We start from the raw sequence: 13,023 nt of genomic DNA, 5'->3' as shown, positions 1-13,023 counted from the left end.
CCTGGCCAGGCTGGAGCGATGGGCTGAGGCCAACTGGAGGAGTTTCAATAAGGTCAAATGCTGGGTTCTGCACTTTGCCCACAACAACCCCCAGCAGTGCTACAGGCTTGGGGAGGAGTGGCTGGAGAGCTGCCAGTCAGAGAGGGACCTGGGGGTGATGATTGACAGCCGTCTGAACAGGAGCCAGCAGTGTGCCCAGATGGCCAAGAAGGCCAATGGTATCCTGGCTTGTATCAGCAATAGTGTGGCCAGCAGGGACAGGGAAGGGATCTTACCCCTGTACTTGGCACTGGTGAGGCCGCTTTGGGTCCCTCTTTCCAAAAAGGCCATTGAATGACTGAGCATGTCCAGAGAAGGGCAACGGAGTTGGTGCAGGGTCTGGAGCACAGGTCTGATGGGGAGCGGCTGAGGGAACTGGGGGGTTTAGTGTGGAGAAGAGGAGGCTGACGGGAGACCTCATGGCCCTCTCCAACTCCCTGAAAGAAGGGTGCAGAAAGGTGGGGATGAGTCTCTAATGAAGTAACAAGTGCCAGATGAAGAGGGAATGGCCTCAAGCTGCACCAGGGCAGGGCTAGACTGGATATTTGGAAGGATTTCTTTGCAGAAGGGGTTGTTGGGTGTTGGAATGGGCTGCCCAGGGCAGTGGTGCAGTCCCCATCCCTGGAGGGGTTTAAGAGTTGGGTTGACAAAGCGCTGAGGGATCTGGTGGAGTTGAGAATGGTCAGGGTGAGGTTAATGGTTGGACTGGAGGATCTTCAAGGGCTTTTCCAACCTTGATGATTCTGTGATTCTGTGACAGAGAAGGAGAGAATGAGGGAACTGGGTTGGTTCAGCACAGAGAAGAAAATGCCATGGGGGATTTGTCAATGTGCTGTGCAGTCTCCATTCCTGAAGATCTTCAAAACTGAACTGGACAAGGTTGTGGGCAGCCTACGGTCCCTAACCCCAGTAGGCAGCTGAGCCCCACACAGCTGCCTGCGTAGTCACCCACAATGAGATGGGGGAGGGAATCAGAAGGGTAAAAGTGAGAAGACTTGTGTGTTGAGATAAAGAGACTTTAATAGGTAAAGTCAAAGCTGCACACACAAACCGAGCAAACAAAGGAATTCATTCTCTACTTCCCATTGGCAGGCAGATGTTTAGACATTTCCAGGCCTTCCTGAGGCGTAACAGTTACTTGGGAAAGACAAATGTCATAACACCAAATATCGCCCTTTCCCCCAGATTTTATTGCTTCACATGACTTCATGCAGTACGGAATATCTCTTTGTGTGGTTGGGGTCAGCTGTACAGCTGGTGGGCAACATGAGAAACAGAGATGGCCCTGATGCTGCATAGGTGCTGTTCAGCTGTGGGAATTAAGAATTAGTGGTTAATAAAATGTAAACTGATCTTAAGGTTAGAAGAATGATTGTGGGAAACTGAGGCAGCACCATATAACACCATGTTGGGAGAAAAACAGCAGTAAAAAACACCCCCTGCAGAGTGTGGTGAGCATGTGAGCAATAAACAGGCAGAACCTGAAGGACACTAGGATGTAAAAGTAAAAACAAACCTATGCAAAGGGGTGGGAATAAATTGGGAGCTGGCAGACAGTGCAGTGGCATCTGCTCTTGGCAATGCCCCCCCTTCAACAAACTGGTGTGAGTTTGTCATTGTTCTGCACGTCGCCCAGATCCCGGCTGCACCGAGACTGACAATTGCTGCCCCGCGTGAGCTGTACAGAAAATTGAAGAAGACGGTGGCGTGCTCATATGCGAAGGAGGAAGGTGGTGTCCAGACTCCAATATTCATTCCGCTGGTAAGTACCAGGGTGCAGTGCCCGGCTTTGGGAAAGCTGCCGGCACACGAAAGTACAGAAGGGGTTTTCTTCTTTAACTACCGGACAGCAGCGCCTGGCTGGGGGAAGCTGCTAGCATACGGTTTTTCTTCTCTTTCTCTTAAATCATAAGGGGTTTTTCCTTTCTTTCTCTTTTTCTCTGTTTCTCATAAATCATGGGGTCAGGGATTGCTAAGGAACAAAAGCACTATATACAAGTTCTAAAGCAGTTATTGAAGACTGGCCAATATTCAGTGACAGATGATCAAGTGCATGAGTTACTGCACTGTATCTAGTTGTATTATGTAGTATTGTAAATGGTTCCCGGTCACAGAACTTTTCATTTAGCACAACAGTGGAAGGTTGGACAAGAGTTTAAAACTGATGAAGACCTGGGGAGTGCATTTCTGAGCTCTGTCGTCCTTACACGGCCAGTGATTTACATGGCTTTACACCCACTGACAGCAGAAATGCCAGAACCTGTCAGTACCTCATCCCGACAGGGGAAAGAACTAACTCCTACTACCCACGCCGGCAGAAGCAAGCGGGGATGAAAAGGTTAAAGATGAGGAATTACAATCTGTACCTTCTGATTTTCCACCTCCCCCACTGGAGGCATTCCCAGTACAGATTCAGGGAGGAGGATCTAGGCTAGAGACATTTTTTGGGCAGACACTAAAAAATGGGGACCCTGTGGTGTTTCTGGTAATTTTAAGATCCAGCCAGCAGCCGCGGCATGAGCCCCGGCCATCCCAGGTTTTTGAAGAACTGCGTAAAAGCGTTAATGAGGACGGGCTTCAAAACTCATTTACAACAGGCAGACTGGAGGCGATCGCTCATGGGTATCAATTGGTCCCATGGGATTGGCTGGCTCTTATAAATCCGGTATTAACGCCAGCACAGCATATTCCATCAGGAAAACCGAGTGTGTAGATCTCTGTACTGAGCATTCGCGCCCCCCCACCTGCCAGCGCGGCGTTGGCAGCAGCGGCCTCAGGCCTCCCCGCGCCCCCCCCACTGCAGGGCAACTGCCTGCGGCCGAGCCCAGCACCGCGCCCCCGGCCCGCGCCCACCCGCCTCCCCCGAACACCAAAAGCAGCAGTTTTTATAGAAGATGCTGACACTGTGATGCGGCGTCCCTTGTCTGTCACCAGGAGAAATAAACTGATTAAGGCTGCCCCACTGGCATATAAAAATGTAATCATGACTCTTTTGATTAATAAGACAGGAAATCCCCTTTGTAATGTGGTAGAAAAAATACAGCAGCTGGGTGACCTTGGAGAGTGGGGCCCCCGAGGGAGTGCAGGGAATCGAGACACTGGAGACAGCCCTCAAGGCAGTGAAAACAGGAGTTGTCCGAAGGAAATGCTTATGGCTTTGTGAAAAGATGACATGTCTCGTGAAAAAAATTGATGGTGTTCCAAGTGACCAGCTGTGGCGAATATATACACAGAGAGGGCTGAATAAACCTCGCAAGAGAGTGCAGAGTTCTAAAACCAAGGATCCAGGGACAGGTCAGCCCATGGCGCCCCTTCTCGAACCTCAGCGGGCCCCTCCATCTGCCCACGGAGGGCCCCCGTGGGGGGATCAATGGTTCCGGGGGTGAGAGAGGATTGGGCACCGTTTTCTGACTTGTACCCTTTGCAGGAGGCAAGGGAGGGGAATCAATATTATGGTCCCCACAAACTGTAAATGCCCTGATTGATGCTGGAGCGGAAGTTTCCTTAATATATGGGAATCCCAGGAAATTTAAAGGACAACCTGTGATTATCACAGGTTTGGAAGGAAAATAAATAGAAGCTGTACAAAAACATAAATAGAAATGAAAATAAGAAATCTCCCAAGACGATTATATCAGTCATGATTGTCCCCGTTCCTGAATATACAAAAGTTATAGACATTCTAAAAGGACTAACTTTAAATCATTCTGATGGTCAGTCTCAGTTTGGAGTTAAACCCTCCATTAGTGCCAGACCTGTTACAGTCGGGAGAGTAAAAATGTCTCCTGTGCAGATTCCAGCACAGGAGCAATACAGAATTCTGGGAGATGAAGAGATGAAGCGATATCACAGACAATTAAAGATTTATGAGATGTAGGAGTTTTAAAGCCAACCACCACAGCTTGGAACAATCCGATACGGCCTGTCAAGGAAAGTGACGGATCCCGGGGAATGACGGTGGATTTTAGAGACGGAAGGCGGCAGATTTATTTTGCAGCAATGGGGGATTCGGCATAAGACAGGTATTGCTCATAACCCCACAGGACAGGCAACAGTCAGACGTGCACATGCTACACTAAAAGCCTTCATTTTAAAACAGAGAAGGGGGAATTCTCTGGACACACCACGTAATCAACTGGCGATGGCTTTATACACTCTTCATTTCTTAACCAGAAATCGTTTTGCCTCGGCCGCAGCAGAACGTCATTTTAGCACCACAACAGACTCTATAATTAAACCACGGGTCTTGTATAAGGATCCCGAAGGAGACCCGACCTGGAGAGGGCCAGTGGATCTGCTGGGGTGGGGACACAATGCTTGTGTTTTATCGCCCACAGGTCCTCGGTGGATACCGGCAAGGAAAGTCAAGCCATACCGTGAGCTGGAAGGAGCAACCCTCCAACCCGATGCCACAGACCCCTCGACTGACGGTGCAGGAATCGACACGCAGGCTACGTTCCCCTGGGAACCCGGCGACTGCAGCTCTCACTTGGGGGAGTCTGAAACAGCTACAACAGAAGGCAGAAGGCACAGTGGCAGCGGTGGGATCCTGATGTACCAGTAGCAATAACAACACACGATGAACTGGAGGAGCTTGGCTTCCTCCTCGAGACACAGAGAATCAGTCATATCATCTGAATGTGGCCAATATAACGTTGTATGCGGATGCCCCCCCGTGTGCGTGTCCACAGGAGGAGGGGGTGCGTGTGTGCAGCCACAACAGCACCTGCAGTTTGGACCGTTGTGCAACTCATCCGTATACTTTGTTGGCTGGAAAAGAGGCAGGAATAGGATGAAATGCTTGTAGGTTCTGTGCCAATTTTCCACCACTGGGTACTTCATTGCTAGTTAAAACTGCACTCCATCAGCTCTAACGGAAGCAGTAGTACTGGCCGATATCAGATCTTCATCACAGAGCCTCAATATTTTAGTTGTCTATCCACAGCCAATGTATCTAGCCACAAGCTTACAGGAATTTTTTCCTTTGAGATGTAGATCTGAATTTGTAGTGTTAAGGCCTGAATAACAGGCCTGAAACAAGTTGACTTACAGATGAACTTTATAACTAAACATTATCCATTATTAGTTTTTGTTAATTAGTAAAATCTGTATTACCATTAGCATTAATTATTAGTATTTGATCATTAACAAAATATATAGGCTTAGTAGTGTCTACTGAAAGATGTAGCTTGGACAAAATGCAGTTATTAATAAGGATGAAATGTTGTGAGAATGGGTATCCAACTTTCTCTGTTCAGCAATGTTAAAGATTATGAATCCAAGTGTTTGACCTTGTTAGAAACTCCCTTGATTTTCCTCCCCGAGGCCTGGGCAGGCTCTGGGTTGAATCCAACAGGAGGAGGAAACCAGATGTTTCTGCTCAAAGAAAAGTGCAAGTTATTTTGGCTTGCTGATTTGGATAGATGAGGCTGGACCCGCTTGCAGCGACTTTGGCTGCCTCACCTACGCATGGACGCACCGCGTGGGATTTCCCACGTGCAGGGAAAGGCTCAACAAATCCTCGCTGCAACCGGGGCTGCCCAGCGCCTGCGGATCTGGATATTAATACCCCATTGTGTAGTAAAGATTAGGTGCATTGGCCTTGTTCTATTATACATAGTAATAAGCAAGTGACCTATTCTGTACTTTTCTTACTGCTTATTTTTGTAGTCCTTAGTTATATCCTTTGACTATTGGTAGTGAAATCAGCCTACTCTTTTCACTCAGGGGTCTGAGTTTAACTGGCATCCTCGAAATTAGTTCATGGTGACATCATGAGAGAGTCAGGCAAAAGTTTGTCATGGCTCAACCCTTGGCATTAATTTGCAGGTCTGAACCTACGGATGCGGGTTTTAGCAGGCCTGGGATGTTTGATTTTTTTTACAGGATTTGCAATCCTGCGACACGTATGACGCCTCCTGTCCACAGTGACAAAGGCCCAACTGAGACTGATTGCAATGATCGTCATGGAAACGAAGCTACAAAACAAAAGAGGGAGAGATGTGGGAATTAAGAATTGGTGGTTAGCAAAATGTAAACTGGCCTTGAGGTTAGAAGAATGATCGTGGGAAACTGAGGCAGCACCATATAACACCATGTTGGGAGAAAAACAGCAGTAAAAAACACCCCCTGCAGAGTGTGGTGAGCATGTGAGCAATAAACAGGCAGAACCTGAAGGACACTAGGATGTAAAAGTAAAAACAAACCTATGTAAACAGGTGGGAATAAATTGGGAGCTGGCAGAGAGTGCAGTGGCATTTGCTCTTGGCAATGCCCCCCCTTCAACAAACTGGTGTGAGTTTGTCATTGTTCTGCACATCGCCCAGATCCCGGCTGCACCGAGACTGAAATTCAGCAATAGATAAAGTATCGGGGTGTTATCAACATGGCTTTGGTCAGCAAATTTGCGGCTGCCCATACAGGCTGCTATGAAGGAAATTAAATCCATCCCAAAGAGACCATTGAACCTGCTCTTGTCCATGCTGCTGGAGCAGGAGGTTTAAGCCAGACCTCTTGCAGAGGTCCATTACAGCCTCAACTCTTCTACTATCCTACGAACAACATGGGCTCCTCTTGTGCTCCCCTTTCTTATGCTCATTCTGGGGAGCCTGAAAGGACAGCATCAGGCCTGATGGGCAGCCAGAGCTTTGAAGAGGCAGCTTAGGGGGCTGGAAATGCTTTGGGCATCCTCTAGTGTCCTGCTGAGGGGGAAGACCTCTAGTCTCTCCTTGTCACCTCATGCACTGCCAACATGTTGCCATGTACCCCCTGCAATTCCCTGGCAGGGGCCTTTGGGTGGCCGTGAGGGACAAAGGGAGGGCCTCTGCCACTCATTTCCCAATGGAATTGCATCCCATCCCCTGCACTGTCTCCAGGAGCCCTGCCCCCAGCACCAGGCTGTGGCCAGCAGTTGGCCTCTCTGTCTCCAGGAAGCAGCCAGTCACCTGGGCCAATGGGGCTGCATGTTCTTGCTCATCCTTCCAAAGCCAGGCTCTGGGTTTGGCTACGGGGTTGTACAACCCTGTCACATGTGCAGGGACCTGGGTCTGCACCTGCAGAGAAGATCTGTAAGATCTAACAGGAGACTAAAGACCAGAAATACAGCAAACATGCCCAAGCTGAACAGCTCTCCTGAGTCCTCTGGGTGCTACTTTTTTACCCACCCATGTTACATTTGTATCACTTGTGCATTTCTCTCTTGAGTTCCAGCATTGAAACTTGTAGCCAGAAGAGGACACTGAGTTTTCCTCAACACTCTCATAAAAAGCTGTTTCTGGAAGTCATCAGGGGAGGAGCAAAGTCTAAATTTCAGTCTTTCCCTTTGCCCTGGCCCATATCACCCACAAAGCCCTGAATGTGCCTGTGAGTCTTTCCCAGAATCACAGAAAGGTGGAGGTTGGAAGCCACCTCAGGAATTCATCTGGCCCAAGACCCTGCTCAAGCTGGGCCACCTACAGCCCGTTGCCCAGGCCCATCTCCAGACAGCTTGTCAACCCCTCCAAGCATGGCCACCCAACAAGCTCTCTGGGCAACCTGTGCCAGTGCTTGGTCACCCTGAGAGTGAAGTAGGGTCACATCAGGCTGCACATTGTCCCTTGCCCTGTCACTGGGCACCACTGAAAAGAGCTTGGCCCGGCCTTCCCTGCACCCACCCTTCCTGTGTTTCAGCTCCTGCTGGGATGTGCCCTGAGCCTTCTCTTCTGCAGGGTAAACAGTCGCAGCTCTCTCCTGGAAGAGGTGCTCCAGCCCATGAGCCCCTTCGTGGCCTTCGCTGGCCTCTCTCCTCTTTGCCCAAGTCTCTCGTGTAGTGGGGAGCCAAGAAGTGGAGGCGGTAGTCCCGGGGTGAGCTCAGCAGTGCTGAGCAGAGGGGAAGGATCAGCTCCCTGAGCCGCTGGCCAGACTTTGCCTGATGCAGGCCAGGCCACCATGAACCTTCTGTGCCGCAGGGGCACATCGCTGCCTCCTGGACAAGTTGTTGTCCAGCAGAAGCCTCGGGGCCTTTGCTGCGAATGTGTTTTGCATGTGGGCAGCGCCCAGCCCGCCCTGGAGCACGGGCTTGTTCCTGGCCGGCGGCGGGACGTTGCTCTTCCCCTGGCTGAAGCGCAGGAGGCTCCTGTCAGGCACTTCTGCGGCTGTCGCGGTCCCTCTGGATGGCAGCACAGCCCCGGTGTGCCCCGGTGCCCGCGGGCAGGGCCGGGGGTGAGGCCAGGGCGGGCTGGGGGCACGGGGAGGGGCCTGCGAGGGGATGTGCGGGCCGACAGCCCGTCCCTGGCGCTGGGGCCGGAGCCGGCGCCGGGGCCACAAGGGTCCCAGCTGCGCCCGGCCGAGGCGCCGACCCCCTTGGGCAGGGCTCGGCAGGGCGAGCAGGCGGGCCAGCGCCGGAGCCGCGCTGGGAGCCAAGGGCCAGGAGCCTTCGTGTGCCGGGGCGCCGCGCTCCTGCTGTGCCGCCGGCCCTGCCCCGCGGCCCTCCCCGCGCCCCCCCTGCTCCTGCCGCGAAGGGGCCGCGGCCCCGGGGCGCCGGGGCGGGGCTGTTGTGGGCGGGCACAGGCGTCGGCGCTGCCCCGGCGAGGGGCCGAGGCGGCGGGGCGGGCAGGAGCGGGCCCGAGCGCGGCTCCGCTCGGCTCCTCGGCGGCCCCGGCCGGCCCCGGCGCGGCAGGGCATGATGGCGCCCGGGCTGGGGCCGTGGCTCCTGGCCTTGGCCTTGGCCGCGGGGCCGGCAGGTGAGCGCCGGGCGGGGAGGGCAGCGAGCCCGGGGCTGCGGAAGGAGGCGGAGGCCGAGGCGGAGGCCAGGGCGGCTTTGGGGCCGCGGCTCGGGCCGGACGGGCGGCAGCAGGCGCGGCTCAGCCCCGGGGAGGGCAGGCGGGCGTTGGCCCGGGCGCGGGGCTTGGCCGGGACAGAGGCGGGTGGCGGCTGGCGCTGTGCCGGCCCGGGGGGCTTTGCCGGGGCGGCGGGGGAACGGCCTCGGGCCGTGGGCGCGCCCTGCCCGGCTGCCTGCGCTCTCCGTCCGCAGGGGTGTGGGCGCAGCTGAGGCTGCTGGAGGCCGGCGGAGGGCTGCGAGCGCCCGGGGACTCCGTGCTCCTCTCCTGCCGCGGGGCCGGCTTCGCCTTGCAGACTCGCGATCTCTGGTGGTACCGTCAGAGACCCGGTGACAGACTCGAGTGGGTGTCCTACATCAGCAGCTCCTCGGGTACTACAAAGAAGTACGGGGCAGCAGTGCAGGGTCGAGCGAGGGCATCCCGGGACAATTCCCGGTCCGAGTCGTCGCTGTCGCTGCGTGCCCTGGGCCCCCGGGACTCTGCCCGCTACTTCTGTGCCGTTCGCACGGGGACAGGAAATCCAGCGGAGCTTTAACACAAACCTGCTGCCAGAGCCACTCGCCTGCTCCGAGCGTGGCATTGCAAGAGAGAAGGGAGGAGTGGACGGCAGAGCCGTGCTCACGGCACGGTCCTTGCCCACCTTGTGGCTCGGGGTAGATGGGGACAAACCTCTGACACAAACCTGCTGGGCCCAGCACAGGCTGCACAAGGTTTGCAGCCGACGAGTGCTGAGGTGGGTAAGGAGTCTTCCCAAGCAGAGAGGGGCCATCACTGGGCACCGCAGCTGGTCCTGGCCTTTCTGCAGGAGCTCCTTTCCCAGCACGGCCGATTTCCATCTCCTCAGACCCAAATGCAGTGCTTTATGCTGAGGTGCTGGTTCCATGCGTTTCTGTCACCCAACCAGGCTGGCCACTCTGCCTGCCTGTATCTCTTCTCTGCCTTCTCTTGGTCCCCTTCTTCCCTGGGGCACCCAAAGCCCTTGGCTTTAGCAACACCATTACCAGCTTCCACTGGCCCTTTTCAGGGCCAGTTTCTTGCACCAGTGAAGGCAAAGCAGTGATGGAAGAGCCCTGCTTTTGTTTCAGGTGCACTTCAGGGTGATGAGATCCAAGCGACGAGGTCTGCAGTGTGGTGGCGAGCAGGGAATAGTGGGAGCTTACGATGCACTTACAGCTCCAAGGCCTCCTATCTCTACGTGGCCTGGTATCGGCAGCGTGCCGGTGGAGCCCTGCAGTACCTGCTGCAGAGCAAGGGCCGGGGAGGCTCCTACAGCCACACAGCCCCTTTTGCCCGCCAGAGATTTTCCTGCCAGGCTGACCAGAGCTCCGGGATGCTGATCATCATGGGGCTGGAGCTGGGGGACAGTGCGGTCTATTCCTGCGCCCTGCAGGGACCACAGTGAGAGAGACTTGGGCTGTGCCTCAACAACATCAGCTTCCTCCTCCCCTGCTGTCTCCTGAGGCATCTTCACAGGGGTCAGGGCCCATCTCAGTGCCGAGTCAGTGAGTGGACTGTGCCTGTGCTCAGAGGGAGGGACACCGCTCAGGGTTACTCCTCGAGGCTGAGAGAATCCTTCTCATGTCAGATACTCGGTAAGTGCATTGGGAATGAGCGTGCTGGAAGTTTGAGATCTTAGCTAAGGGATATCAAGGATGGAGTGCACACATACAGTCATTTAGAAATAAACCATTGAGCCAGTCTGGGACTAGGATTGGATCCAGCCCCACCTGGACTCCTCTCTGAGAAGGAGTTTAGAAAGCAAGTGGGTCCTGTCGGAATGTCATGACTCGATGGGTGGGTCTCCCTGACAGTTCTGTCTGACCCTGTCCTCTATGTAGTAAGAATCAGGTGAATCTTCTCATTGAATCTTATTAAACCACTGTCACATTTACTGTCAAACTTTGTTCAATCTCAGTTTTATATCAATAAACATATTGCAACTTCTCTCTTACGTGGGAGATGCATCACTCCATCTGCGACAACACATCACTGAAAGCAGCTGCCCTTGGGACTGCATCTGTCAGACTCCTGGCAGAGACCTGCAGCCTGTGGTGTTGCAGTATCCTTTCCTGTGACTCCAGCACATCGCTTCGTCCTTCCAGACACGAGTCACCAGCTCTGCAGACCCCTCCAGGAACCAGCTCTCCCTGGAAGTGCCCTCGCCAGCAGCTGTGGTCATGGTGGCCTATTTCTGCAGAACCAAAGAGCTGGAAAAGGCCACAATGTTCGACACACAGGCAGGGCCAGGGCAGAACTGGAAGTAAGGGAGATAAATCCAGCCATGTCTTTTGTGATTGCTGCAATTTTTGTTTTTGACTTGGTGTCAAGGCCTCGCAGCAGCAGCGCTGTTAAGGGCAAACAGCCAGGTCCGCTGGAGCGCAGCCGGACGGGGTGTGCAGGCTCCCTGCTGAGGGGGAGTCCCCACACTTCTGTGGGTGTATCTGTGTGTCCTTGGAGGGCTGGCGGCCCAGGGCAGGCTGGGCTGAGGGGCCCTGGGGGACTCCATGTACCTCTCCTGCTGAGGATCCAGACCGATGGTCAGTTATTGTAAGATCTCGTCATACCGGCATACACACAGCTCCACGTTCAAATGGGTCACCTTCAGGAACAATAATTCTTCCCATCTCTTCTGCAATGCCACGGTGGCTGGATGAGGCAGCACCTGCTGGGACAGATCCTGGGTGGTGGCATCTGTTGCTCTACATGTCCCACATCCCCAGGACTCCACCATCAGCACTTCTTTGCATTCCCATGGGGACACAAATGCCGTGGTGGGGCTCGACGCCCTCTCCATGCTCACTCCCACAGCACAGCAAACAGGTCAGCCTGGCCCCGGGCTGGGATACCCTCCAGCCATGGGGTGCGCTGCCAGAGAGCCCCAGGGCAAGAGCTGTGCTTCAGAGCCTCTTGGGAGGCTTTGGTTGCTCTGCTCAGGGGTGAGCCAGGCAGGCAGAGCTCTGCCTTCCCTCTGCGTATTGCCGTCTGCCTGGTGATCCCCAAGGGCACACTTGGGCATCCCTGGCTTTGCGCCAGCTATGGAGAGTACAGATACTAGATTGGTCAGGGGAGGGGATCCTCATTCCATCCCATTTTGAGGCCAGTGCTGGAAATAGATACCCTGGCTCCCGGGGTCATTCACAGGCCAGTGAGAGAGCACATGAAGTGAGAGATAATGGATTCCAGGTAGAATGTATTTCAGCCGGCAAGTTGGCTTCAGTGGGGGCCCCACTTAAATGCCTCTATGCAAATGCACGGAGCATGGGGACCAAGCGAGAGGAGTTAGAGATGTGTGCACATCTACAGGTTATGATGTTATAGGTATCACTGGGACGTGGTGGGATGGCTCCTATGACTGGAGTGGAGGTCTAGATGGGTATAGGCTCTTAAGGAAAGATAGACAGGGAAGAAGAGGAAGGAGTGTTGCTCTTTATGTCAATGACCAGCTGGAATCCTTGGAGCTTGACCTGGGGATGACTGAGGAACAAACTGAGAGCTTATGGGTGAAGGTTAAAGGAAAGGCAGGGGAAGGCGATATCATAGTGGGGATCTGCTAGAGGCCAGCCGACCAGGATGTCCGAGTAGATGAGGCCCTCTATAGACAGACAGGGGAGGCTTCACATTCACAAGCCCTGGTCCTTATGGGAGACTTCAATCACCCGGGTGTCTCTTGGAAGGATGGGACAGCAGGGCACCAGAAATCCAGGAGGTTCCTGGAATGCATTGATGACAAATTCCTTCTGCAGGTGGTAGAGGAGCCAACAAGAAGGGGTGCCATGCTGGACCTTGTTCTCACCGACCAGGAGGGGCTGGTGGATAATGTGAAGCTGAAGAAAGCCTTGGCTGCAGCGACCATGAAATGTTAGAATTCATGATCCTCAGGGCATCAAGGAGAGTGTGCAGTAAGCTCACCCCCCTGCACTTCAAGAGAGCAGACTTTGACCTGATGTCTCCTGTCCTGTACAAGGGTCCTGGTGCATTATGGGAGCAGCGGTGGAGGTGGGAGAGAAGGGAAGCCCCACAGTGTGATCCTTCAGTGAAGGTGCTTGTTTCCCATGGGGCAGCTCACAGTTCTTTGCCAGTGAGCAGCAGCCTAATGCGAGAGGTCAGGTGAGGTGGAGAGCACCTGGAGGGAGGCCACAGGTTCCCTGCTGCCATCCTCAGTCCACTG

At 54.1% G+C, this 13,023-nt stretch overlaps 1 gene segment (V, D, J or C); it reads left to right on the top strand.

Annotated features, from left to right (window-relative positions):
* Positions 1-8,618: 8,618 nt before the first annotated feature.
* Positions 8,619-10,160, top strand: LOC141953704 (Ig heavy chain V region C3-like). The segment is given in 2 exon segments: positions 8,619-8,759; positions 9,050-10,160. Coding segments are annotated over 2 exon segments (402 nt in total).
* Positions 10,161-13,023: the final 2,863 nt, after the last annotated feature.

The sequence above is a fragment of the Strix uralensis genome, chromosome 22 (assembly GCF_047716275.1).
Source record: "Strix uralensis isolate ZFMK-TIS-50842 chromosome 22, bStrUra1, whole genome shotgun sequence".
Taxonomy (NCBI): Eukaryota; Metazoa; Chordata; class Aves; order Strigiformes; family Strigidae; genus Strix; species Strix uralensis.
Note: the sequence above shows the minus strand (reverse complement) of the source record. Positions and strands in the feature narration are given on the sequence as shown.